This window comes from Otolemur garnettii, unplaced genomic scaffold (assembly GCF_000181295.1).
Source record: "Otolemur garnettii isolate 467f Iridium unplaced genomic scaffold, OtoGar3 scaffold00108, whole genome shotgun sequence".
NCBI lineage: Eukaryota > Metazoa > Chordata > Mammalia > Primates > Galagidae > Otolemur > Otolemur garnettii.
In genome coordinates, this window is record NW_003852503.1 from 5542778 (window position 1) to 5570565 (window position 27788).

Genomic DNA, 27788 nt, shown 5'->3' on the forward strand with positions numbered 1-27788 from the left:
AGGCGCCGAGCCTGAATCTGTTTTGTTAAATGTAAAATAGGATACTCCTATCATAGGGAGGGGTGTTGGAGCCAACACATCTGGTTACAAAGCTCCATTTACTAGCTATGTGATTTTAGGAAAGTTACTTAGACCTATTTCCCATGTAGAATGGGAATGATTATACCTGTCTCAGTGAATTGACCTGACAACTAAACTAGATAACAGATATTAAAATACTTAGTTAGAACTCGAAAAAGTGCTAGCCATTAGTATCCTTGCTTCTAAAGGGGAGATGATCTAAGCATGAATTCTGCAAGAAGGTCAACCAAATGACAGCCCAAAAGATACCTAACACTTGTTTTCATCAGGAATCATGACAAGAAGCAATTGGTAAACATTTAAGAGAGCATATACAAAACAAAAAGGTTCTGCGCTTGGCGCACGTAACACAGTGGCTACAGCCCCAGCCACATGCACCAAGGCAGCCACATGCCCTAGCCAGCTAAACAACAATGACAACTGCAACCAAAACCAATCAGTGTTGTGGTGGGCGCCTGTAATCCCAGCTACTTGGGAGGCTGAGGCACGAGAATCGCTTAAGCCCAAGAGTCTGAGGTTGCTGTGAGCTGTGACGCCACGGCTCTCTACCGAGGGTGACAGCTTGAGACTCTGTCACGGAAAAAAAAGAAAAAAGAGAGAGTATCATATCATAGCGCAAAACACTGAAGGAACCATGAGTGAAATTTAGTATGCGGGGCTCATGTCCTATACTCCAAAGGACTCACAATGTGGCCAAAAAGGTAAGACTCTGACCAGTGAAGGCAATGACCAAAACAAAGTTCCCGATGAGGGAACATCACTACAGAGAAACGCGGTGGAACCCGGCCAAGCCTCGAAGGATAGGCAGAATTCAGAATGAAGGAGACATTCCCGTGAGGCAAAACTCTCTCGCTTCTCACCCGAGCGCTTCCCGGTATCCCTTTTCCTAGCGTGGCGGCGACAGAGTCTCGGCGGGAGCGAACCCCTCGTACTAGAAAACAAGAGAGTTAAGAGTCAGGGTGAGGGGACCGGGGCAGGGCAGACTAGCGTGTACGAGCTTAAGAGGAAACCTCGCCGAGGTGGCTAGGCAACACCCTGGCCTTTTGCAGCCCCCGTAGAGTGTACCCACAAGGCCTACTCTGCAGCGCACCGGACCCCCAGCTTACCTTCCTCTGGCTCCGGGTCTCTCTAGCTCTCCTCCCACTTTGGTCCATCTCCGCGGAGGGCGTTTGAGCGACAGCCAGCGATAGCCAATCGCGGCCTTCACATCCAACTGATAGCCAATCACATCTGCGTCTGGCGGAACCCGTGCGCACCAAAACACGGAAGGGGTGGGAACGGTGGGTGGAGCTCCAGCGTCCTGGGCGGGAGTGAGGGGCTACCGGATGCAGAAAGAGGTAGCTGCGGTCGGCGCAGCGGGGTTCCAGATCCTGCTTGGAGCGCTGGGGCCTGAATTCCCCCAACTGCGCAGGCTCGGCGCGCGGGCTCCGTAGGGCATGCGCAGGGAACGGGCCGGTGCCCGTTGGGGTCTCCCGCCTGCGGTCCTTGCGTTAGTTAGCTGCGTGGGCGGGTCGCTGCGAGCCGAGCTAGGCCCACAAGGGGTGGGGATGGGGTCCTCTTACCTACAGCCTCTTAGTTTTCTTATGTCTTAAATACTGGTATTCCTGTGTCAGCTTCTCTTTCCCCCCACATCTCTGCTTGCGGTGTTCCCAGGCTCAGTGAACGATCCCATCATCCAGCCGCTCATTCAGATCCGGACGCTACATCTCTCAGATTTGATCCCGTTTGCTTTAACTTTGCCGCCCCCACCCGACTCCATTAATGACGTCCAGCGGAGATTTACGCAGTATTCTGACGGGTCCTTCTGAAGCGTCTGCTCTTGCTTCCTTCCAAAGCATCCTCCACAGAGCGCTCACAGTGATCTTTACAAAAGATCTGATGAAGTCACCACTCTGCCTTTTTTTTTAAGACTGTCTCCCTTTGTCGCTCTGGGTAGAGTACCATGGCGTAATACCCCACAGCAACCTCAAACTCTTGGGCTCAAACGATCCTCTTGCCACAGCCTCCCAAGCAGCTGGGACTACAGGAGCCGACCCCACGCCCGGCTATTCTTAGAGACGGGGGGGGGGGTCGGGGGGATCCTCCGCTCTTGCTCAGGCTGGTCTCGAACCTGTGAGCTCAGGGCAATCCACCCCACCCCGCCTGGCCACCAGCTCTAAACAACTGAAAGGATTTCTGTTGCCCTTAGGATAAAGCCCTAAAACCACACTGAGGCTTTCTAGACCCTTCAGTATCTGGGCCTTATCTAGTCATTCTCAACCTAATTCATTTCCTGTTTTCAGCCCCAAATCTCTTTCAGCGTTTCTACCACACCTAGCTGCCTTTTACCTCTCAAGCCTTGAACTTGTATTGCTTCACCTGGAATAACCTTCCCTTTCTCTTCTCGCGTTTACTTGATTGATTCCTACTGGTTCTTACAGTCTGAGTTTAGGTACTTCTTTTTCTAAGTCTTCCTAGATCTCCCTTTCCTGAAATTTCCCAATACAGCTCTATCCCATTGTATTTGTCGGATAAAGATTGTATCTGTATTCTTTACCTTTATTATCTCAACACTTAGGCCAGTGTCTAAAACTAAGAAATAGTTCCAGACAAAATGTTTTGTATTTTGTTTGTTTTATAGGGACGGACTCTCACTCTGCCACCAGGGACTAGAGTGCCATGGTGTCTGTCAGCCCAGCTCACAGCAACATGGAATTCCTGGGGTCAAGCCTTTGGAGTGGCTGGGACTACAGGCTCCCGAAAATAGAAAAAATAATTTCTATTTTTTTAGTAGAGACTGGTATCACTCTTGCTCAGGATGGTCTTAAACTCCTCAGCTCAAGGGGTCCTCATACTTCACCTCCCAGAATGCTAGGATTACAGGCATGAGCCACAATGCCCGGCCTCAAGGCATATTTGTCAAATAAATGATGTACCTTAATAAAGTTAGTTAGGATTAATATTTTACTGCATTATTATAGTTTTCTGTATTTTCTTCTTCTTTTTTTTTCTTTTTTGAGACAGAGCCTCAAGCTGTCCCCCTGGGTAGAGTGCCATGGCGTTGCAGCTCACAGCAACCTCCAACTCCTGGGCTCAAGCGATTCTCCTGCCTCCGCCTCCCAAGTAGCTGGGACTATAGGTGTCCGCCACAATGCCCAGCTATTTTTTGGTTGCAGCCATCATTGTTCTTTGGCGGGCCCAGGCTGGATTCAAACCCGCAACTCAGGTGTATGTGGCTACTGCTTGAGCCACAGGTACCTATTTTAAAATAGGGTTTTCAAAATAATTCAAGCTGGGCAGTGCCTGTGGCTCAGTGACTAAAGCGTTGGCCCCATATACCAAGGGTGGCAGGTTTGAACCCAGCCCCAGCCAAACTGCTACAAAAAAATAGCCAGGCATGGTGGGCACCTGTAGTCCCAGTTACTCGGAAGGCTGAGGCGAGAGAATCGCCTAAGCCCAAGAGGTGGAGGTTGCTGTGAGCTGTGATGTCACAGCACTCTACCGAGGGTGATAAAGTGAGACTCTGTCTCTACAAATAAAAAAATAATTCAAGGCTAGGCACAGTGGCTCATGCCTGTAATCCTAGCACTCTGGGAGGCCAAGGTAGGCGAACTGCTTGAAGCTCAAGACCAACTTGAGCAAGAGCGAGACCTCATCTCAACTAAAAATGAAAAACTGAGGTAATGGGTGGCGCCTGTGGCTCAAAGGAGTAGGGCACTAAACCTATATACCAGAGGTGGCAGAATCAAACCTGCCTCCAGCGGAAAACTGCAAAAAAATAAAAATAAATAAAAATTAAAAAAAAAAGAAAAAATGAGGTAAGAGGATCGCTTGAGCCCAAGAATTTGAGGTTGCTGTGAGCTGTGGCACCACAGCACTCTCCCAAGGGCGACAGGATGACTGTGTAAATAAATACATAAATAAAATTCAAAAGTAACAAAATGTATTTTACCAACTCTAATCATGAACGAGTGCATAGCTATCGTAGTACTTCATGAAATGCCAATCTCATTCAGATTTATATCAGTGAAAATGACTCTTAGCTTTATTTTAGCAATTTCACGAAGAAAAAGTTCATTCACAGAACTGTGTAAACTGAAACATAGGTTACAGAGCAGAAATTTGTAGAATCGCTCTGAGATCCACAATATGTTTCCAAAATTTAAAGCAGTGTCACACTGTCTAGCGTAGTTTACTTCTATCTCAATCTGCTTCTCTTGAAAATAAGCTACAATTTTGGCTGGATAATTCAAAAATATCCTGAGATCTGTTCTTCAAAAGCTGCCACAAAAATTTAAAGCATAACTCATGCTCATTAAAAGCTGTGGCTCTCTTCTGAAAATGTGAAATGGATTGATAAAATTGTATTTTTTTCCTTCATTTAAAAAAAATCCTCATTTTTGAAACACGATTAGGCTTTTCTTCAGTTTAAAATATGTGATTCCACTGAACTCTGGGGAGCTTAGCACTGGAAGCTCGTCACATTCTACTCGATAACCAGGTATAGCAGGAATCTGAATACCTGCCCTCCCATCAATAAAATTTCCGATGAAATGATAAGTTCAGTATTTCACTGTTTTGTCCTATTGGCAAAAAAAAAATACAACAAACCACTCCTCTGTGAGCCACTAAGAGTTGGATTTCTTAGGAGACACAGCTTGAAAAATATCTTTAAGTTTTCATTCTTTCTAAATCCTTCATATTCAGAATCAACCTAAGTGCTCATTAACTGATTAGTAAAGAAAATTGTGTATACATACGTGTGTGCACACACACATAAACATATATACCATGGAGTACTACTCAGCCATAAAAAGGAATGAAACGTCTTTTTCAGCAAGTTGAACTGAAGACCATTATCTCAAGTAAAGCATTTCAGGAATAGAAAAACAAATACCATATGTTCTCATTTATACGTGGGAGCTCAATGATGGGTGTACTTTATATAGCCATGAGATGGCATAAGGGACATTGCAAACTAAAAAGGAAGGCGAGGAAGGGGAAAGATAAAAAATTATTAGCTAAGATATACACTGCTCTGCTGACAGATACGTGATAAGCCTTGACTTCAGAATCGTACAATTCATCCATATAACAAAAAAATACTTATTCCCCCTAAATCTATTGAAATAATAGGCTCAGTGCCTGTGGCTCAAGCAGCTAAGGCACCAGCCACATACCCCTGAGCTGCTGGGTTCAAACCCAGCCAAACAACAATGACGGCTGCAACCAAAAAATAGCCAGGCGTTGTGGTGGGCGCCTATAGTCTCAGCTACTTGGGAGGTGGAGGCAGGAGAATGGCTTGAGCCTGGGAGTTGGAGGTTGCTGTGAGCTGTGATTACACAGCACTCTACCCAGGGTGACAGCTTGAGGCTCTGTCTCAGAAAATAAAGAAAAAAAGAAATAATAATATAAAAATTACATATTCTGTAACTGGGATGGATAGGAGCTTGGGAAATAATAACAATTTCCACGTGCTTTCTACCCAAAAATGTGCCCTAACCCCACTGTAATGTAGGTGAATGTTAAGGCCAGAAGTGACCTTTTTATCCAGGTCACCTTTATTTTAGAGATAAGGAAGTTGGGGTACAGAAAGGAGAAGTGGCCTGCTCAAGGTCACTTGGTGTATTTGTGGCTCACTCCGTCTTCCTGCTTTCTTGTCCTGTGCTCTGTTTGACATCTTGCAGCAGCTCACCTGGTGCAAGCCCTGTATGTAAGCAAGGTCCCAGAGGACAGGAACCGGGGACACAGAGTTCGCTACTGTGTATAACTCCCTGAAACTTGCTTACAATTAGGAATGAAAAACATTTTATTATAATGAAACGGTCTTAAGATTTCCCCCTTCCTATTTATTTATTTATTTAGAGACAGAGTCTCACTCTATTACCCTGGGTAGAATGCTGTGGCACTGTATCTCACAGCAACCTCAAACTCTTGGGCTCAAATGATGCTCTTACCTCAGTCTCTGGAGTATCCACAGTATCCCACCACTACACCCGGCTATTTTGAACTCCTGAGCTTAGGCAATCCATACACCTGGGCCTCCCAGAGTGCTAGGATTACAGGCGGGAGCCACCGTGTCGGGCCTCCCCCGAGGCAATCATTAAGTTCTTCAGCACTGACAATATTGTAGAGTTATAAGAACTTTACTCACTTATTTCTCACCCACAACTAAATGACAGCTAAAGATAGCACAGTCCCCATTTTACGAATGAGAAAACTGAGGCACTCAGAGGTTATGTAGTTGCCTAAGGTCACACAGGTAATTAGTGGAGCCAGAACTCAAACCCAGGCAGGGACTCTATTTTCAAAGCCCATGCTCTGAACTCTAATTATATCCTGGAAGGAGCAGCCTGTTTCAGAAAGGGGAATAAAGATGCCTGTACTAGTCGACTGAAGTTTCTGGTATAACTTAATCATTCAGAGGCTCTCATCCCTCCCGACCTCTCTCTACATGTCTCTTCTTTAGGAATCTTAGGAGACTCACTATCCTTCACACCATCAATATCACACCTCACTGTCTATTTGCTTTTTAAAGGACAACCAGTTGTTCAGTTTATAAACTCCAGTTTGACTTTAATTTAATAAATTAAATTCCAAGCCATCACACAGCAATGGACATCATCATCATCATCTCCCAACATACAGAGGTGCAGCCTTGCTCTCGCTCCATCAACACACCGCCTTTATATAAAGCCGGTAAAGCCATCTCTCTGGGGAAGGCTTCCCACCAGGCTTCCGGCTCCCTCCTTCCAACAGAGCCACTGCTCACAGAGAAGGCATCAAGTACAAAAAACGGTAATAAAAGAGGAGGGAGGGGTGAGGAGCAGAAGCACAGGCAGGGAGGTGGGGAGTACCTGCCCCCCATCCTGGGCACCAGCCCCGCTTTCTATGAGCTGCAATGTCCTCAGAGGCAGACACTGGTGCTGGTCTGAGTGGAGACCTGAGGGAGGTGGGACGGAAAAGAAGGGTCACCTGGGAGAGATGCCCTCTATCGTCTGTTCACTGAGGGTCCTAGACCACACATATAAATAGAAAAGAGAATAAATAAGGGAGAAAGGATCAGCTAAGGAGCTGAGCACCCTGGGACTCCCCTCAGGGGCCAGTGTCAGCAGGAGGCAAACGTTGAGGAATGCCACACATGCCAGGACAGAGCCCTTCTCTTACTCCCAGCCACCAACTCCCTCTTCTGTGTCCTCTGCAACAGGTGCCCACCTCACATGCTTCCCGTTGCAAGTACCCTTCCAATCAGCCCCCTGGCCCAGGGTGGACAGGGCTTCCTGGAACCCAGTGGGCTTTCTTGGCCCACACACTGAGAATCCAGGAAGGGGTATGGAAGGGGATGTGGGGAACGGACTGACAGAACTCTTGCCCTCTCCTAGCTCGGGAGGTAAGGAGGGCCCTCAGAGCTGGGGGCTAGGGTTGCCATTGGCCTTCGGTTTGGATTTGAAGGAAAAGCGCTTGATAAGGCGGCGAGAAAAGCTGCCAGCCTTCTTTCGGACACTGGGAGTGGCCGTTGTGTTGGAGAGGTCATCGTGTGATTGGCTCAGACCAGCTTCCTTCTGTCGAGGCCTCCGGCGGAAGATGAGCTTAGTGCCACTGCGCAGGAAACTCACTGCAGGGGAAGAGGGGAAGCTGAGGCAGAGAGAGGGGCATAGGGCGGGGTAGCGGGCAGAGAAATGACCAATAATAGAGGAATGGAAGATGGAGAACAGAATCAGTCCCTTGGCCCAGAAGCCAGACTTCCTCAGGAAAGAAAGTAGAAACAAACGTGCTTTAACCTTCCTGTGGAAAAAATAGTAGCACACACACATGGAATTCTGTGTACACCCTGGCTCTGCCAAAAAAAGGAATGTCATGGGGCCAGCTACTCTGTAAGGACAGACTGGGATTGGGCCTCTTTCCTATGGGAAGACAAAGAAAGGTTAAGCATAGGATGTCCCCAAAAGCCTACACATCATGAAGGGAAAAGTGGGCTGACAGACTTGTTTATTGAATTCCCTATTGTGAGCAGGAAGCAATGTGTCTGGAAACTTCAAAAGGTAAATTCAGGGCGGCGCCTGTGGCTCAGTGAGTAGGGGGCCGGCCCCATATACCGAGGGTGACAGGTTCGAACCTGGCCCTGGCCAGCTAAAACAGCAGTGGCAACTGCAACAAAAATAGCTGGGGGTTGTAGTAGGCGCCTATAGTCCTCGGGAGGCTGAGGCAAGAGAATCGTCCTAGCCCAAGAGCTGGAGGTTGCTATGAGCTGTGACACCACAGCACTCTACCAAGGGTGACAAAGTGAGACTCTGTCTCAAAAAAAAAAAAAAAGAAAGGTAAATTCAGAACCCGTATAATGAGGAAAGTACCTACCCAGCAGGTTTTGGACATAGGAATCTTATTATCCCAAAAAGTGATGTGGGCTCAAATCATAAATAGATAGACTGGTTGCTCACTCATTAGTAGAAGGATGAAGATGTTTGGGGGGCCAACCCCTTCATCCTTTGAAGTTAGAATACCACAGCTGTCACAGCCTATGCCACTGTCAGAGGACTGGCCTGCAGTAACATTTCTTATACTTATAGGGAAGAGGATAAGGACAGAAAGGGAAGAAATTTGGAGCCAGGAATGGCAGCATGTGCCTGTAGTCCCAGATACTCAGGAGGCTGAGGCATGAGGATTGCTTGAACTCAGGAGTTTGAGGTTGCTGTGAGCCATCATGACGCCACTCTAGCCCAGGCAATAGAATGATACCCTGTCTCCAAATTTAAGAAAAAGCGGGCAGCGCCTGTGACTCAGTGGGTAGGGCATCAGCCCCATATAGAGAGGGTGGCTGGTTCAAACCCAGCCCCGGCCAAACTGCAACAAAAAAAAAAAAAAATACCCAGGCGTTGTGGTGGGCGCCTATAGTCCCAGCTACTCAGGAGGCTGTGGCAAGAGAAACGCCTAAGCCCAAGAGGTTGCTGTGAGCTGTGATGCCACAGCACTCTACAGAGGGCAACAAAGTGAGACTCTGTCTCAAAAAAAAAGAGGAAGGAAGACCAGCACTTAGACTCAGGAAGAAAGAAAAAGTAAAGGAATAGGGAAATAATTTAGCATCCCTTCCTATCACCAAAGCCCGCCAGTTCCAGACCAGAAATCAAGGCACAAGTTCCTTTCGCTACTCTAGCTTGGTTGAAACAGGCTAAGAACTCTGGAGATAACTTAGAGGAGTAAGGAGAAAGCAAGTTGACTCAAGGGTCCCATGTCCCTAAGTGTCCAATAGGGCCTGGGTATAAAAGAGGTGGGAGGCATCCTGCCAACATGTCCCACCTTTGTGATCCTTGAGGCTACGGGTCTCCAGGGCACCAGTGGACCCTGTTTCCGACTCAATGTCATCGACGGATGGTCTCTCAGAAATGTCGGAACGTGTTGTCTCATCTGCTTCCTGGACACTTGTGGGACTGGAAAGGGCATCTAGGGGTCCAGGGGACATGGCTGGTGGGTCTGAGGGAGGTGAAGTGGGACCGCCTCTGGTCCCTGTGTCATCCTGCACTGAAGCTTCCAGGGATGCCGCATAGCCCAGAGATAGTGCCAACTCGTCCTGAGCAATGGGCACCTGGCAGGAGGGACAAGTTTTAATGGGCAGAAGTGACCCATTAGGGCTTTCTCCCTATCCCAGTTCCTCTCTCCAAAGCCCTGTTACCTTGGAAACGCCAGAGATGATGAGAGTGCTGCGCTTGGTGGGTGTCTTCTTGGCTGCCCGCCCGCTGGGCTCAGTCAGCTGGCGAATCGCTGTCTCTGCTACAGGGTCCAAGCCGTTGGAAAGCTGGCTCTCCCCTGCTGGAGGATGGATAACCTGACTTCTCCCTCCCTCCCTCTTGGATTTGAACTCATCCTACCCCACCCACCCAAAGTGGATTTTGACTCTGGTGTACCAGGGCCAGCTCACACTCACACGTCCCCATTCCCCACTCACGGCTGCTGCTGTGGGAGGTATTGCCGGGGCCACTGCTCTCACTCAGCACAGTTGTTGTCTTCTCGGTCACCTCCACCTTGGACGGGGAGCGGGAGGGGGAGTCTGGTGGGTGGGGGAGGGTCAGTGAGCTGGGAGGTGCTTTATAGTAGCTCCCACCCCTACTATCTTTATCAAGATGCAGACTTTGGGTAACTGAAAGGGCAAAGATGATTAAGAGGTGATTAATCATAAGGATGATTAAGAAGATGCCATGGGGATGAAAAGACACCACTGGAGCCAATGGGAGTGTTGGGAGGTGCCATGGAAGTATGGAGAGTGTGCAGAGGAGGATGGGGCACCCTGGAGGTAGAGGCAATTCCATGGGGCCCCCAGAGATGAAAGAAGTGTGCTAGGGGGCCACCGAGTGTGGGAGAAATGCCATAGAAGCCTCTGGGTTTGTTGGAGGACCCCGAGGTGCTGGAGACTTGAGGGTAGAGGGAGAGACAATTAACCGGTTGAGGCTGGAGACAGGGAAGGAAGCAGACCTGTGAAAAGACAGAGAGGGACTTGGGCAGGTGAAAGTACGAGTCCTAGGTGAGAGGCAGGTAGATCCCAGATGGAAGGGTGAGAGGAATAGCTGGGGAAAGGGCAGGAAGTAAGGGGAAGTGTGAGAGATACAATGATTAGGGAGAAAGATGTGGGAGGATCGGAATGGAATGGGCAAAAACAGGGTGAGGTGGAATTAGGACTTTCCTTCCCCTTTCCCTGTCTTGCCATGGGTCTATAATCCAGCGTCCCTGGCCAGAGCTGGGATCCCAGGCTCCTCCTCGTTACCTAATTTGCCATCTATACGAGGCCGGGACTGGACGGTGGTGACTGTGGTGACAATGGTGCCATCAGGCATGATAGTCCGGTCCAGCTCAATCTTCTTGGTAGGTGTGATGCTGGGGCGTGGAGTAGAGGGGGTGGGAGTGCCCAGGTTCTGGGGGGAGCCCTCCTCATACTGCAGCTGCCCAGTGATGAGAGAGCAAAGAGCCAAGGCCTCAGAGACTGTCCATCCCCTGTGTCTTCCCATGTCCCCCCAGGGGTCAGCTTCTTACCTCCACTGCCATGGTGGCTGCTGGTCCCAGAGCTTTTCCTGGCCCTGGAGCGAGTGGGCACATCTGTCTTCGAGACAGTGGTCTGGAGGGGGACCCCACAGGCAGTGTGGCCTGGCCCAGGAGTTCAGCTGGGGAAAGTGGTGGCATGTGACCTGAGCCCATGACCAGGCCCTGCTCAGCACCCACCCAGAGGTCCCCCCCTTCCTGCCTCACACTCACTATCTCCACAGCTGCTGCTCCTCAGTACTTTGAGAGTTAGTTCCCGGCTCTGGGGGCCCAGATCCCTGTGGAGAAGAGCAGATGGGGTGGAAAGGGAGATTAGCAAACTGAACCCACTCTTGAGTCAATCACAGGCCAGAAAGAGAAAGATGTATATAAATAAGATGGTACACATGCTCCAATCAGATTATCCTGCCATCCAAGTACTCTCTCTTCCTAAAAGAACAGGACAAGGCTTGAGTGGAGACTGTGTTCCTCAGCTGGGCATTCAAATCCTCCCTGCCCCTGCCCCACCTGTCCTGCCAGTCTCAGTCTGAACAAGCCTCATTCATTTGCTTATGTTGTTCTCTCTGCTGAGAATACTTTCAAAGTCTGCTGAAACCCTACTGTTGCTCTAAGGTGCCATTTAAATGCCACCTCCTCCACGAAGCCTACTCTGATCCTTATTGCCCTAAGGGAATTAATCTCTCCCATCTGCACACTCCCATGGCACGTTACATAAACCTCCACTGGAGCAGTTGTACCATCTTCTTTGTGTACATCTATCTCAGCCTCAAGTCTGAGACTAACCTGGGGTGGGGGCTATATCTCGGTCATGTTTGTATTCCCAAGATGTAGGCTAGGGCCTGGCATACAATAGGGGCTCACACCAAGGGCTACTGGAAACATAGCTGATTCATGCCAGGGATGTGCTGGAAGCATCTGATTCTCAGTCTGCCCATGGAGCAGGGGTGAGGGTGGGGTCACTCCTTACAGCACCAGGTCTTCCGTCCACTCCACCTCAGGACCAGCCCTCATGGGCTTAGTCCACTTCTGTTGCATGGGGTTGTCGAGTTCAGCTACACAGCACAGTTCCTCAGTGCCTGTGAGGAACCAGAAGTCAGAAGATGCTCAGATCAAATATGGGAAGCAGGAAGCCACCGAGGAATAGACAGTGTCGCTGAATGCTTGGCAGAGGGGCAGGGAATGTCTGCAACCAGAGCCTTGACTGTCCCCAGCTGCCTCTAGCTCTCACCTTCCAGCTCACTTCCCAGGTGAGATGCTCGAAGCTGCCGCAGGAATAACCGGGTAGGTCTGGGGATGGCTGGCTGGGCCTGGGGCATCATAGGTGGCTTCTCACTGGGTACCTAAGAGCAGAAGGATATAAACAGGACAAGAATCCTGCCATAGTACCCTAGGACAGTAAATCTTCTTTGGGTGCCTACTCACCAGGCCTCCTGGGGCAGAGCAAGCCCTGAGGTTGACCATCATAGCTGGCTGGGTGCTGACTATGGCATCTTTGATCAGTTCCTCAATTGTGGAGAGCTCAACTTGTTCCTCGTCTCTCTGCAGGGAGGAGAAGAGGACAGCAAAGAGGTGGAGCTCCCAGCTCTGCCTCCCCTCCCTGCTCTGCCTCTTCTCTGCCAGCTCTACTCCTTACCTCCCTGGCCTGCATCTTGGGAAGCACCGTCAGGCTGAGATCTGGGCGATCAGTGAAGGCCCAGGATACCAGCAGCCCCTCACCAGGGATTTCCTCCAGGTTGACTTCCAACTGTGAACGAGGACAAAGGGGCTGTGTTGGATTGCCCCATTTTTAATGACTCCCAACCCCTCACCAGGACCGTCCCTTCCTGAATTCCTCCCAAAGAAGAACCAAATGGAAAAAGCCAACTGAACCGCCCCCTGCCCAACTCAGTTTCCCACATCCCCCTCTACCTGTGTTGGTGGCAGTGTCAGAGTGACGTGGTATGTCTCCATGGAGACGGCAGCGGGGGACTGCTGGGTCACAGAGACTGGGAACCGAACCTCCTCAGCAGAGAGCTGGCAATGCAGCACCTGGGAAGGGGGCACAGGGACAGATGCAGAGGAAGGACACTGCTTTGTCTTGCTCTATAACGGTTCAGCAGATACCCCCCCCACACCTTTGCACTTTGGTTTTCCTTGAGACTTCACCTTTTGAGGGTTATAAATCTCTAAAGGAAACATAAAAGCCAAAGAGTCCTCTCCCCAGAAAAATGCAGATATATACATGTACAACAGTTTGCACATAATTTCAGTGGGATTCTCAGACCTCTGGAAGCCAATACTTAGATTCCCTAAGGCATTCACAGACTCCAAGTTAAGAAGCCCCACACTAGGCTGATGTGGTGGCTCATGCCTGTAATTCTAGTACTCTGGGAAGCTAAGGCAGGAGGAATGCGTGAGCCCAGGAGTTTGAGGTTACAGTGAGCAACAATGACACCACTGCGTTTGATCCAGGGGCTACAGAGCAAAGCTGTTTCAAAAGGTAATAACTCATGGGGTCAGCCCCCCTCATGGCCCAAAGAGGGCAGTGCCCACAGACCCTTACCATAGTGCGTTCTGACTGGTCTACACAGGTCACATGACCAATGCTGGCTCTGGGTGGAAGTTGGGGCACCTCCTCAAAGGCGATTTGGATGGAGCTCTGAAGAAGTAATATGGGCACAGGATCAGGTCTCTGGAGCTGCCCCCCACAGGGTTGGCCTGATCAGTTGTTGGCTGGGCCCTGGCACTGCAGAGGCCTCAGCTGCAGGCTGGCTTCTGGCCCCTCCTTGGCTCAAGGCTTTAGAACAGGAGGTGTTCCCCTCAAACCCTGTCTCTCCAGGGGCCTACAGCTGCCAGGAGTCACTGAGAACTGAGGAACTAGTCTACTTCAAAGACTAGGTGACCTTGAGCTAAAGACCCTGGATTCCTCCCAGAATACCTAGAGTCTCTTTCATCTTCTCCCCCCTTCCCCTTTTTCCCCAACCTTAGCCTCAAAGCAAGGCACATACAAAAAAAAAATTAAGGTGTTGGTTGCTATCTGCACATAATAGCTGGGCAGAGAGAAAGGGCTGAGCTAAAGGTAGAGGCAGTGGGCAACTTCTTGCAAGATAAGTGCTGGAGAAATGAGGCTAAGCCTTCTTCCAAATAAATTGTATATGGAGGCTCAAGAGTATACATATTCTTGGAGATGAAGACTAGCTCAGCATGGCCTTGGGGAACTTTACCAGAGGGACTAGGAAGAGATACAAGCTGAAAGGGCTTGAGAGTCTAGGGTCCTTGCTAATTCCTCAAGGCAGACAGCAGGATGGTATTAGGGAGCAGAAAGCTGCTTAGCTTAGATCTTGACAGAGCTGCTTCCTAATTCTGCCACAGTAGTGGAAACAACCTACTGCAGCCTCATTTGGGGAACAGGATGGGAAAAAGAATTGAGGAGGGGGCACAGACTAAGCTAGGAACTCTTCCTTGGGTCTTGAGACAGAAGAAACAAATCCACATGGCTCATTTGCTTGGTAAGCCAGGAGAAGCCAATTTCTCTGCTCTGGTAACTGTCTCATTCAAAGGCTAGGTCAAAGAAGATGGTAAAATGGATGCCTGGAACCTCAATCTCCCCTCCTCCTACAAGGAAGGGCAATATCCAGCTGAGTCAGCTGTCCTGGGTAGTCGCATCTGACCCAGGGACAAGGTGCAGGGTGAGTTGGATGGAGGAGTGGGTTCAAGGTATAAACTGACACATGCCATCTGGCTTTCACTGGCCAGCTGGGCAGAGAAAACAGCAATTTCTTGTGGCCACTTCTGTTTCCAGATATCTGATGAACTAGCAGGGTAAAGTCTCTGAACTCTAGTAGCTAGAAACAGAATCCTCTGAACAAGGAGCTGATGGACTGTGAGGGCCACAAGAGACTGCTGGGCCAGGATAGGAGGGAGGTGGGAGAAGAGAGAGACCTTTATCTCCTACCCCACCTGGGTCCCATGACCACACTTCCTGCCCCACTTCCTGGGAGGGCAGATGCAATGAGAGGAAGTAGGCTGGGCTGGTTTGTGACTGACCCTCAAGGGGCAGCTCCAAGCTCATCTACTAGGAAAGACATTGACAATCTGCTCATCACCTGAACACTTCCCCCTCCACAAATACACTGCCAGGCAGCATGTTGAAGGATGTGTTTTACTGTAGCTGTGAAATTAATGACAGGTAGGGAGGTAATTCAAGTTCCTTAAGAATTTGCCTGGCCACACCAGGGATTTGGGGTATGAAATGTTAAATGGGTGTGGTGGCATGAGAACCAGGCAAATTCCTTCTGCAGGTGCACCTGTCTTCCTCCTCACCCTACACCAGCGCCCAGGCTAGGCGGAAGTGCCCTTAAGCACAGGGATTAGCGTTGCTATGAGAACAACAACTTGTGCATGCCGTTTGGAGCCAGAGTACCTTGCCCACAAAAATAGAGGTTTGGGGACATAACTGGATTTCTACAACCCCCAACCTCAACTGCACCCTTTTCTCTGATCCCGGACAAGAAGGGAAGCTGTGGTGATCCCCACCCCCATCGGGTCCTCCTAGCATGAACAGTCCCTTCCCTGGAAGGCTGAAGAGACCACCCAACTCACCCCGTCCCTGCAGGCCTGCTCGTTCAGGGCTCGCACCCAAGCCCGCTGCCAGTTCTCCCGGAAAGACTTGAAAGCGAAGAGCGACGCCAGGAGGCCCCGGACGCCTGGCTCCTCAGGGGCGCCGGCCCGAGTTGCCCGCAGCCGCAGCAGCGAGCGCCACACACCCAGCTCTCGAAGGGAACCCACGGGCTCCGCGGCTGAGGCGGGTCCCAGGCCCTGGTCCCCGCGGGCTCGCGCCAGCCACAAGCCCCGGGCATACTGCAGCAGCCAGACGAACACCGTGAGCAGCGAGGCGGCGAAGAGGATGAGCAGGGCCGCCCAGCCCACGTCCAGCTGCCACCAGCCGGGATCCATGCTCCGCGCGGGTTCCAGTCCTGGTCCTGGCTCCATCTCAGCCGCTGCCCCGGGGGAGCATGGCCCGAGGGCCGCGGGGCGGGGGCGGGCTCCCCCGGGGCTGGGCGCACAGGTTCGGGGGCTCTCTGGAGCTAAGTACCCCGGACTAGCGGGTGTCACAGATGCGGGAGAGGTCCTCTAGGGTCGCAACGCCGGGGTCTGTGTCTCCGCCGTCGGGGTCCCTCCTCTCTTGATCAGCAGTTCGAATCTAGTTAGTTGCCGGCCAGTGCCCGACTCCTCCCAAGGCGCGGGCCCCGCCGGGTCCCGGCGGGGACTGGCCTGCAGGGATGCGAGGGCTCGCAGGCCGGCACCGACTCCGGTAGGGCTGCGTGCGCAGAGCTGACACTGACAACACCGCCGGCGCCCCGCCCCCACCCGCCCTTAAAGGAGCTGCACCGGCGCCGGGCGGGGCTGGGCCAGCACGCTTCCCTGCTAGAGCGAGCGTAGGCGGTTCCGGGGTTGAAAATAGGCGGGACCTTTGACTACTCCGCCTCATCCTGGACTGGGGCTGCTGCCGCTCACCTCAGCTCTCTGCAAGAGCAACTTCATTTGTCTTAGGTGCTGCTTAGGTGCTTTCCCTTGGGCTTCTTAGATTCTACAGGTTGAACGCCTGTGGGGTTAAGAAGGAGGTGACGCCGTGGAAATCACCGCCCTTTCTCCCAGCACTCCCAAGGCTCAACAACTTACAGATTCCCATTCCCTGGCCAACGTAGGCCTAGGGTACTAAGGTCTAGAACATCCCTCCCAGACAGAGTGGCAGAGGTTCAGATGACAGAGAAAATAGAACCCGAAGCTAGTAGAGAATGAGAGTAGGACAGGAATATTGAATTCCCTCCATCACTCCCTTTCCTCTTGGAGCTAAGACCTAGGAAGACGCCCATTAACCTGCTTGCTAGTGTCGGTTTGTTCTGAACATAATTCATAATTCCAGCTCAGGGCTGCATCTGTTTTTAAAAATGATATATTTCTGGGGGCGCCTGTGGCTCAGTAGGTGGGGCGCCGGCCCCATATACCGAGGGTGGCGGGTTCAAACCCGGCCCCGGCCAAACTGCAACAGAAAAATGGCCGGGCGTTCTGGCAGACGCCTGCAGTCCCAGCTACTCGGGAGGCTGAGGCAAGCGCATTGCTTAAGCCCAGGATGGAGGTTCCTGTGAGCTGTGATGCCACGGCACTCTACCCAGGACGACGGCTTGAGGCTCTGTCACACACACACACACAAAAGATACATTTCCATAGTAACAGCTTCTGCCTATGGAGCACGTAAAGAGGTGGTGGTAATGGGAGGGAAGCTGGCAGGGTAGCACTGGATTCTCAATAGATTTGTCCAGAAGACCCTGTCCTCCAAATATGTGATAGCCCAGCAAGCTCCCAAGAAATGGTGGTGTACATATGCTGCCCAAACTCTGGCTTCAAGATCCATTCCTTTTCCTAGGTTTAGGTAGTAGATTCAGTCTCCATAGGACTGGGGCTCTTCATGGCTTCTTGGAGACACGGGAAGGAAAAACCTACCAAGGTATTCAAAGGAATGCCCATTTCCCACAAGACCCCTCCTTCAACTCCACTGAGCACTTGGTCCTCTTGGTCTTATACTGCCAGATACTGCTTCACAATTCAGTTTTACGTGAGTGTCCTAGTCAGTACTCCCAGTCTTTCACCTGTTGCTTAAAACACTAGGCACTTACTTCTTTCTGCTTTAGGGTCTAGCTGGTTGTTTATATGTCTGCTTTTTCCATTCATCAGGAAGCTGCCTACTCTAGGACCATACTACCCTGAATGTGCGAGTCTGATCAATCTCATGGGAAGCTGGAAGCTAAGCAGGGCTGGGCCTAGTTAGTACTTGCCTTATGAATCTCTCTTCTCATATTCAAAAAGTTGTTTTAAATATGCTGAAGTAGATTCACTGGGAGCAACCAACTGCAGTTATATCACTTTGTGTTCCTCACAGTACATAAGAGTTTCCTATGCACATAGTAGGGATCAACAAATTCTTGATAATTTTAAGAACTCTAACAGAAAATACTCAAATGTACACTAAGAATTTCTATATTGTGGGCGGTGCCTGTGGCTCAGTGAGTAGGGTGCCAGCCCCAGATACCCAGGGTGGTAGGTTCAAACCCAGCCCCGGCCAAACTGCAACAACAACAATAAAAAATAGCTGGGCATTGTGGCGGGTGCCTGTAGTCCCAGCTACTTGGGAGGCTGAGGCAAGAGAATGGCCTAAGCCCAGGAGTTGAAGGTTGCTGTGAGCTGTGTGATGCCATGGCACTCTACCGAGGGCAATAAAGTGAGATTCTGTCTCTACAAAAAAAATAATAATAATTTCTATATTGTTTCCGTCTTTTGAAAAATCATTCATGTCTGGCTTGGTGCCTGTAATACAGTGTTATGGAGCCAGCCACATGCACCGAGGGTGGCGGGTTTGAACCAGCCCAGATCAGCTAAAAAACAATGACAACTGCAACAAAAAAATAGCCGGGCGATGTGGCGGGTACCTGTAGTCCAGCTACTTGGGAGGCTGAGGCAAGAGAATTGCTTAAACCCAAGAGTTGGAGGTTGCTGTGAGCTGAGACACCACAGCACTCTACTGAGAGTGACATAGTGAGACTTTGTCTCAAAAAAAGAAAAAGAAAAATCATTCATGTCATTCCAAAGGGATGTGAAATCCTGGGAGCTCCTTTTAGCTAACAACTTTTGCTAGACTGAAAGGGGAGAGGTTGGAAGAAAAGGAAAAAGGGTGACTCAGCTGCCTAGGCAGAGCCACAGATAGGGCACTATAAGTGTCATAGCCCCACACTATACAGAGATGTCCAATGGTCTTTTTACGCAGTGTGAAACATTTTGGGGATAGGCTTTGTCTGGTGATCAAACATAATAGTAGATTGGCCTGGCTAAATGAGAGGAGTTGTGCATCTCAGCTCAGAGCCATTGACAGCTGATTTGTGAATTCTAGGGCCTGCTTCAGTGTTCAGGCAAATGCTTTGAACTTTTACCAGGAAAGGTACAAAATTTCAAGGCCAACAGTCTTGTGTTTGTTTTTCTCTGTGATTAGTCTGATAATCAACTGGGCATTTACCATCATGGGAACAAAATATTCAGGTTATATGACAAGTATCCTAGTAACCATTTTCTGATGGCAACATGTGTATGTGGATGACAACTCCCTAGCGTCCTGTCTTTGATCATGTCTCCTACTCCCGTGAGGGGAGGAGGGTAGTGGTGGGGAGGGCAAATGATCTCTGGAGAAGAAAGAGACAAAGCTTCCCAGTGCCAAGCTGGGAAGGAAGAGTTATTAGGATTGGCCTCCTAATAAAAAAGGAAAAAGATACAGATCTTCTCCCAGACCTCCAGAGAGTCTCAGCTTGTTCCTGATAACTGAAGACTGCCGCTATAGGGATCCCACAAGCTCCTCCTTTCCACCTGCTTCTGGCATCTCACTCTCCCTATTTGAAAGGTCCTTCTGCTCTTACCACCTACTGAAATCTCTTGAGATACTACTCTTCCTCAAGACTGTCTCACTTTCCCTGGTCAGAACTAACTCTGCCCCCTCCATCTGCACCTTTTGCCCTCAGTACCTCTTTTGGACTCAAACTCATTATGTGTCATACTGTTTTATACACCGATATCTGTGTGTTCCTAGCCCCAGGGGACAGGCTGTGGAACAGAAAACACTCGTCTCCAGGGAATTTCCAGTCTAAGAGAGGCATGCGTGGGCACACACAACACACACACATAAAAAACAATACCAGTGGGATAATAAGTACTAAAATTTGGTAGACTGCTGTCAAATTACAGAGATTATGTATGCATGCATGTATATGTATTTAGTATTTTGTACATATCTGCAGGGTTGTTTGTTGTTAATAAGAGCCATCTTCAAGTAGACAGGACATTTCACACTTGGTATTTTTTTTTTTTTTTTGAGACGGAGTCTCACTTTGTCACCCTTGAGTACAGTGCTATCATAGCTCACAGCAATCTCAAACTCCTGGGCTTAAGCAATTCTCTTGCATCAGCCTCCCAAATAGCTGGGTGCAAGTGAAAATGCCCATCTATTTTTAGAGACGAGGTGTGGGGTGTTGTCTCACTCTGGCTTAGGCTGGTCTCCAACCAGTGAATTCAGGCAATCCACCGGCCTTGGCCTCCCAAGTGCTGGGGATTACAGGTGTCAGCTACAGTGCCCAGCCACACCTGGTCTTGAGAGAAAAAAGAGACTATCTTTGGCCTGAAAAGTGTCAATCTGGCTGGGCAGTGCCTCACGCCTGTAATCCTAGCACTCTGGGAGGCTAGAGCTCACAAGTTCGCTGAGCAAAGCAAGACCCCATCTCTATTGAAAACAGAAAAGAAATCGCCGGTTGTGGTGGCAGGTGCCTGTAGTCCCAAACTAAGCCAGGAGGATTGCTTCAGCCCAGGAGTTTGAGTTTGCTGTAAGCTAGGCTGAGGTCAGAACATTCTAGCCTGGGAAACAGAGAAAGACTGTCTCAAAAAAAAAAAAGCCGACGCAGTGGCTCACACCCGTATAATCCCGGCACTCTGGGGGTTGAGGGGGGTGGGAAATCCCTTGGCTCATGAGTTAGAGACCAGACTGAGCTAGAGCGAGACCCCGAGACCCCGTCTCTAAAAATAGCCAGGCGTTGTGGCTTGGCGGGCGCCTGTAGTCCCAGCTACTCGGGAGGCTGAGGCGAGGGAATCGCTTAAATCCAGGACTATGAGGTTGCTGTGAGCTAAGATGCTACGGCACTCTACCGAGAGCGATAAAGTGAGACGCCCAAAAATAAATAAGTAAATAAATAAAGCGTTAACCTGACTCTGACTCCTGGAACATGCCATGTTCAGAAAAATGGACAAAATGCCAAGCTAGTCAGGTCTCCGTAACTCTCTGGTGCTGATTTCCTCTCTGAAGAATGGAAAATCATACCGCCTGAGAGCCTGTGACCAGGGGTGGAGGGTGGAGAGTGGAATGGAAGAGAATAAAGATGTTGGTGAGGTGAACTGTTAACTGGAGGCGAACAGAACCAAGCAAAATACATGGTGACCTGGAGAAAAAAATCTGAGTGGGAGTTCCTCGGCCTCACTGGAAGCCAGGTAGGTGTGGGTCTGGTTCTCCTGCCTCCTTAGTTGCGTCCAACGCCTCAGCCTCTATCTCCTTGTTTTGGAAACGTGGCACAATGTAGTGATCCAGGGCCAAGTGGAAGTCCCGATTTAAATCCAAGGCCTGAGGGCACTCCAGTCCCTTCAGCAAAAGCCACGCCGGTTGCCGAGCAACGAACTGCTACCGTGAAGACAGAAGGTGGGCGGAATGTGGAGAAAAAATTACCTGGATCAAGGACAAGAAAACAGAATGGAAGGTGCTTTTCAAGAGTCTGCTTTAGAATTGACATCATCCTTCCAAATTGAAGCTGCGTTTCCGGGAACCGAGTTGCGTTTACCTGGGCTCCAAGTACGTTGGCAACACGTTTCCTACAAGAAGCAGGTGCGGCTCCACACCCACGTCCCTTCTTGCCCTCCCCCTGGCTTCCAGAAGCTGGGTTCCCAGTTCCGCTTGCATCCCAGATTAAGCGCGGGTAATGGCCCTTTAAATGTGACCTGCGGAGGCGGACGGGGCTAAAACCGACGTGGAACCCTAGTGGCAGCTGTGCCCGACACGTGGTACAAAGAGGCGCTCATCTTGGAACTGGGCAAAGGGTATGTCCGCTCTGGGTTGTACCTTTTTAATATATTAGAAAAATACCTGCTCTTGTTTCCCTTTCTCTAATTGCTTTCCAAATATTCTCGTGATAACTCTATTCTAGAACAAAACATGAAGTTTAAAATAACACTTCTGTCCCACTCTTATGCCCATATTAAAAATGGCGACCCCCGCCTTCCGCAGCAGTAGTTCCTCTGCGAAAAAAGATCCGGGCAGAAACAGTGGCTGGGCAGGTGCATCAGGGTAGAGTTGGGGTTGCTTCATAGAGGCTCTTGGAAGTTCCGAGGGCGGCTCAAGTTAGAGCTGTTGAGTTTTTCTTAGGCTGGTGTGGGGAGCGGCCAGTCCTTATCGCGGAGACCTGAAGATTGCTGTCCAGCTTGCCCGTTAGCTGAAGAGGCGGCGGAGCCGGACCGCTGACTGGTTACTATGTGGGCCTTACCGGAGTTGCCTATACCGCTGCTAGTGAATTTGATCGGCTCTCTCCTGGGCTTTGTGGCCACAGTAACCCTCATCCCAGCCTTCCGTAGCCACTTCATCGCTGCGCGCCTCTGTGGTCAGGACCTCAACAAATCCAGCCGGCAGCAGATGTGAGCAGAGGCACGCGAGTCCCGGGTGGGAGACAAGGGAAGGAGTGGGCAGGACAGGGGCGGTGACTGGGTTGGTTGACAACACATGGAAACCCAGATCTAACCGAGGCAGCCCTGGACTCTTGAGAGGTGATGGGCAGAACTGGTTAGCACTAGAGAAGAAATAGTTGGAGGACCTTTGAATGTATCAGGGACTCCAGCAGTGGTGCTCTCCTCCTTCCGCCCCCCGCCCCCATAGTAAAAACTGGGAATGAGTCTTTTGGGTTATTGTAATACCTACGCTAGTGAGTGACCACGCCCCCTTTCTCCGACCCCCCCCCCCCCCGTTGTTGGGCCACAGCCCAGAGTCCCAGGGAGTGATCAGCGGTGCTGTTTTCCTTATCATCCTCTTCTGCTTCATTCCTTTCCCTTTCCTGAACTGCTTTGTGAAGGAGCAGTGTAAAGCATTCCCTCACCATGAAGTAAGTGAGTGGGGGTGGTTGCCTGTGGCTGGGGCTTAGTGGGTACCTGAGAGTTGGGATTATTTGGGCTTGGGAGGAAGGGCTGAGGAATGATCTGAAAAGACAGGAATTCTTGAAAGGTGGAATGGGAGGCTCGAGTTATGACCTGCCCAAGCCTCCCCCAGTTTGTGGCCCTGATAGGTGCCCTCCTTGCCATCTGCTGCATGATTTTCCTGGGCTTTGCGGATGATGTACTGAACCTACGCTGGCGCCATAAGCTGCTGCTGCCCACAGCTGCCTCACTACCTCTTCTCATGGTCTATTTCACCAACTTTGGCAATACAACCATTGTGGTACCCAAGCCCTTCCGTCCAATTCTTGGCTTGCATCTGGACTTGGGTAAGTAGCCCTGCCACTACTGGCCTGCATGACACCTATTTCCAGGCTCCCTTACCCCTAAGATATCCAACATAGTACCCTTCCTGGTGCTCCACATCTCTTCCAAGTGTCCCTGTTCTGTCCCTGTATCTTCTGGTGGTCCTTGATCCTGTCCTCTCTCCTTACCACTTTCCCAAATTCTTAAATCCTCCTTCCCTAAGTGGCACAACTTCTCTTCCTACTTTGTCTTCCCCCAGGAATCTTGTACTATGTCTACATGGGGCTGCTGGCCGTGTTCTGTACCAATGCCATCAATATTCTAGCAGGAATTAATGGCCTAGAGGCTGGCCAGTCACTAGTCATTTCTGCTTCCATCATTGTCTTCAACCTGGTGGAGCTGGAAGGTAGGTGGGATTGAGGGTGGGGCGAGAGAGAGAAATCTGAGTGTTAAGGGAGTTGCCTGATATATGACTTCGGGAAATTCAGGGGGAAAAGCCATATGTAAGTAATTATAGAAAATAATTATATATTGTTATACATATATATTCTATACATGTAGGGAAATATTTACCTTTCAAGTAACAATGAAGATTTATTAAACGTGAGATGGGTGGCGCCTGTAGCTCAAGCGGCTAAGGCGCCAGCCACATACACCAGAGCTGGCTGGTTCGAATCCAGCCTGGGCCTGCCAAACAATGTCAACTACAACCAAAAAATAGCCAGGCGTTATGGCGGGCACCTGTAGTCCCAGCTACTCAGGAGGCTGAGGCAAGAGAATCCCTTAAACCCAGGAGTTTGAAGTTGCTGTGAACTATGACGCATGGCACTCTACCCAGGGTGATAGCTTGAGGCTCTGTCTCAAACAAAATAAAAAATAAAATAAAAGTGAGAAATAAAAATAGCAGTCCACAAAGCCAGGTGTGGTGACTTGGCGCCTAAATCCTAGTTATTCAGAAGGCTGAGGTGGGAAGATTGCTTGAGCCCAGGAGTTTGAGGCTGCAATGAGCTATAATCATGCCACTGTACTTCAGGCTGGGTGACAGACCAAAATCACATCTCAAAAGAAAGAAAGAAAGAAAAAAGCAGACGTGTCATTTATAGCTGGATTGGCACTAACAGGTAGGCCATGATCTGTTCATACTGAACATAGCAATTTCATAGAACCCCAACATTAGACAACATAGAGTGACCAATGATAAAGCAAGACAAAAACCAAACCCTGGACGGCACCTCTGGCTCAGTGAGTAGGGTGCCAGCCCCATATACCAAGGGTGGTGGGTTCAAACCCGGCCCCGGCCAAATTGCAACCAAAAAAAAAGCCAGGCATTGTGGCAGGCACCTGTAGTCCCAGCTACTTGGGAGGCTGAGGCATGAGGATCACTTGAGCCCAGGAGTTTAAGGTTGCTGTGAGCTGTGATGCCAGGCTACTCTACCAAGGGCAATAAAGTAAGACTTGGTCTCTTAAAAAAAAAAAAAAAAAAAACCCTTCTCTCCATAATCATGTCAACACAGACAAAAACCACAAGAACACTGGGCAACCTACAAAATGACCAGTTAACATGACGGGCTGCTGCTTCTTTCCAATAACATCTCCTAAGTAGCTACCCCTACTTAGATAAAAGTTAAGGTGCTCTGTCCCCTACTTTCTGATAGCACCCAGTCCAGAGCAAAACTCTACATCCATACACCCTCCCCAGAATCTCCCTAAACAAATTCTACAATGAGCCCTTCCTAATATCCCCTTCCTAAGACATTCTGCGTGTTTTGTTTCTAAAGTCTCATGGTGTGTTGTTTCTGAAGTCTCCCTTGTCACAAGTTGGTAAACCTAACTTTGACTATAGATGTGTTTCTGGTGGTCTTTGGTTAATGGACATCAACAAGTGCTCACTAAAGCTGAGCACTTTTCGAACATTATTTTATTTAAATCTTGCAGTGGCTTTATGTGGCAGGTGTTATCATCAACCCTATCTTACTAATGAGAAAACTGCAGCTTAGTGAAGTTATATGCATCATGATCGAGATCACACAGCTAGGGAGTAAAGCTGGTATTCAAACCTAGGTCAGAATGGTCTAAACCACATTTAAGACAGTAAACTTCTTTCATGAAGACTTTGTGATACAAAAGAAGTACTGAGTTCTTAAAAGTGACTTGAGCGAGGTAAACAATACAGCTGAGGACAGAACTTAGAGACAGACAAAAATAAGACCAAGACCAAGAGGCCAGGTGCGGTGACTCACGCCTGTAATCCTAGCACTCTGGGAGGCCGAGGCAGGTGGATCATCTGAGCTCACAAGTTCAAAACCAGCCTGAACCAGAGTGAGACCTTGTCTCTAAAAATAGCCAGGCATTGTGCTGGGTGCCTGTAGTCCCAGCTACTTGGGAGGCTGAGGCAAGAGGATTGCTTGAGCCCAAGAATTTGAGGTTGCTGCTAGCTGTGATGCCACAGTACTCTACTGAGGGTGACAAAGTGACACTGTCTCAAGAAAAAAAACAGAAAGACTAAGACCAAGATCTGCAGGGGAAGTGGGTGTGTGGGTATTAACCGTGCCTTCTTTTTTTTTCCCCTGCTTCCAAAGGTGATTATCGGGATGATCATGTCTTTTCCCTGTACTTCATGATACCCTTTTTTTTCACTACTTTGGGATTGCTCTACCATAACTGGTAAGTAGGCCCTCATCAAAACTATCTGAACACATGGCAACAATGGTCTGGATCATAACCCTCTTCCTGGTGGAAAGGCTGAACCTGTGCATACCTGTGTTAAGTGTTTCCTGGGTCTTCAGTTGGTCATATTCTGAACTGGCTCTCTAGCCACCAGTAGTTGGGGTTAAGTGCTATGGGGTCCCCCCAAAATAGATGAATTCAGGGTCTTGGATCCTATATAGTTACTAGGGCAGCTGGAGTCTCCTCTGAGTCAGAACTAGGATCAGAGCTAGGCAAATGCTTAGAGTGTGATGTGAGAGAAAAGACTGGTAAGGCCTCTTGCCACTAGCTCAGATGCTCTCCCCCCACACAGGTACCCATCACGGGTGTTTGTGGGAGATACCTTCTGTTACTTTGCTGGCATGACCTTTGCCGTGGTGGGCATCTTGGGACACTTCAGCAAGACCATGCTACTCTTCTTCATGCCCCAGGTGTTCAACTTCCTCTACTCACTGCCTCAGCTCCTGCATATCATCCCCTGCCCTCGCCACCGTGTGCCCAGGTAGCTGCTTTGGGGTTTGAAAGGGACATCATCATAGCCTTTTCTCTTGGGATATCTAAAGCCAGCCTATATTTGCTGTGTAAAAGGAATAGGGCCAAGAAGGCCTGTTTCCATCTGGATAGCCCTTTAAACTTACTAAGAACATTTATTTACATAATCTCAGTTAATGTTCACAGCCATTCTGACCACACAGTAGTAGTAAGCAGCAGAGCCAGAAATAGATCTCAGGTTGACTCCATTTTCAGTACTCTTCCTGTTAATTAACCACAGAGAGGAGAGTTCTTGGAGTAGTGGTCCAGTCACATACAGCTATCTTCCCCCCCGCAGACTCAATATCAAGACAGGCAAACTGGAGATGAGCTATTCCAAGTTCAAGACCAAGAGCCTCTCTTTTTTGGGCACCTTTATTCTAAAGGTAACAGGGTAACAAGGAGGTAAGGCCCTAGGTTACCATCTTGAACTTGGGGAATGGGGAACCTAGGCCTGCATCATATGTGAGGGATTCTTGGAAACATTAAGCATATCCCCATTCCTAAAGCATAGGTATTAACTGAAGTTCTCTTCACTTCTGGCCCCTCCAGGTAGCAGAGAGCCTCAGGCTAGTGACAGTACGCCAGAGTGAGAATGAGGATGGTGAATTCACTGAGTGTAACAACATGACCCTCATCAACTTGCTACTTAAAGTGTTTGGACCCATACATGAGAAAAACCTCACATTACTCCTGCTGCTGCTGCAGGTAGGTTGGGGATAGGGTTTATACCTCCTTGTCTCCTTTTTTTCATGATTCTTACTCCATTCCATTTTTCCTTGCAGATCTTGGGCAGTGTCATCACCTTCTCCATTCGATACCAGCTTGTCCGACTCTTCTATGATGTCTGAGTCTCCTGATCATTGACCTTTACCTCAGCCTCTAGGATTCCTCTGTCTGCACCAAGGCTGTCTCCTGGCCCAGGCGTTTCCTGCTCTTCATATGCCCCCAGATTTTGTTCTCAGCATTTTCCTTCCCCCTTGATTATTGACATTCTGGGCCTTTCTTGCCCTCTAATGACTACTGATTGAACTTTGCCTATGGCTTTCTCCCTTTCCATCCCATTTTTTGGAGCCTCACAAGGTGGGATGCAGCAACTTTTATGTAGTTATCCACAACTCAAATTTCATAGTCCTGATTCTTAAGGAGTATGCTGGGCCTTGGGATAGAACCTGGAGCTAAGGACACAGGCTTCAAGGTCACTTGATTTTTGACTATAAATTAAGGGTTTTGATTAGTAAGAGCAGACTAGGGGGCCAGGTGCTCCCAATTGTGACAATAAAGTGTTGTCTTTTTCTTATTGATGGTGCTGTAGGTATATTTCTTATATGGGCATTTTAGGATAGATTGGGGGGTTGGTGAGGGTACCTCCTCCAAGAGGATGCCTATCTCTGTGCCCCACC

The 27788-nt window shown here is 49.4% G+C and overlaps 3 protein-coding genes across 4 annotated transcripts in view; 1 reads left to right on the forward strand and 2 right to left on the reverse strand.

Annotated features, from left to right (window-relative positions):
* HINFP (histone H4 transcription factor) overlaps positions 1 to 1253 on the reverse strand; it is a 13479-nt gene extending 12226 nt beyond the window's left edge. The window contains exons 1-2 of the mRNA XM_012809581.2: positions 1188 to 1253; positions 942 to 1012 (exon numbers count right to left, since the gene is read on the reverse strand). The gene's annotated coding sequence lies outside the window, so the exon portion shown is untranslated. The remainder of the gene's footprint in view (positions 1 to 941; positions 1013 to 1187) is intronic.
* A 5362-nt stretch (positions 1254 to 6615) lies between these two features.
* C2CD2L (C2CD2 like) lies at positions 6616 to 16412 on the reverse strand. Of its 2 annotated transcripts, none has more exons than XM_003796823.3 (14): positions 15667 to 16412; positions 13628 to 13723; positions 12994 to 13113; positions 12719 to 12829; positions 12508 to 12624; positions 12314 to 12425; positions 12053 to 12161; positions 11299 to 11363; positions 11080 to 11207; positions 10814 to 10988; positions 10001 to 10102; positions 9728 to 9861; positions 9355 to 9640; positions 6616 to 7675 (listed from the first exon to the last, which is right to left on the reverse strand). In XM_003796823.3, exons 1-14 carry the CDS (start codon positions 16054 to 16056, stop codon positions 7464 to 7466), a joined length of 2157 nt encoding a protein of 718 aa, XP_003796871.1. In that variant the 5' UTR covers positions 16057 to 16412; the 3' UTR covers positions 6616 to 7463. The 2 variants fall into 2 exon arrangements, with proteins under 2 accessions (XP_003796871.1, XP_012665037.1); XM_012809583.2 differs by having other exon boundaries at positions 9728 to 9864.
* Positions 16413 to 21781: 5369 nt separating this feature from the next.
* DPAGT1 (dolichyl-phosphate N-acetylglucosaminephosphotransferase 1) lies at positions 21782 to 27686 on the forward strand. The gene is made up of 9 exons (XM_003796829.2): positions 21782 to 22332; positions 22673 to 22793; positions 22958 to 23171; positions 23408 to 23554; positions 25728 to 25812; positions 26168 to 26356; positions 26684 to 26771; positions 26938 to 27093; positions 27171 to 27686. Exons 1-9 carry the CDS (start codon positions 22172 to 22174, stop codon positions 27234 to 27236), a joined length of 1227 nt encoding a protein of 408 aa, XP_003796877.1. The 5' UTR covers positions 21782 to 22171; the 3' UTR covers positions 27237 to 27686.
* Positions 27687 to 27788: the final 102 nt, after the last annotated feature.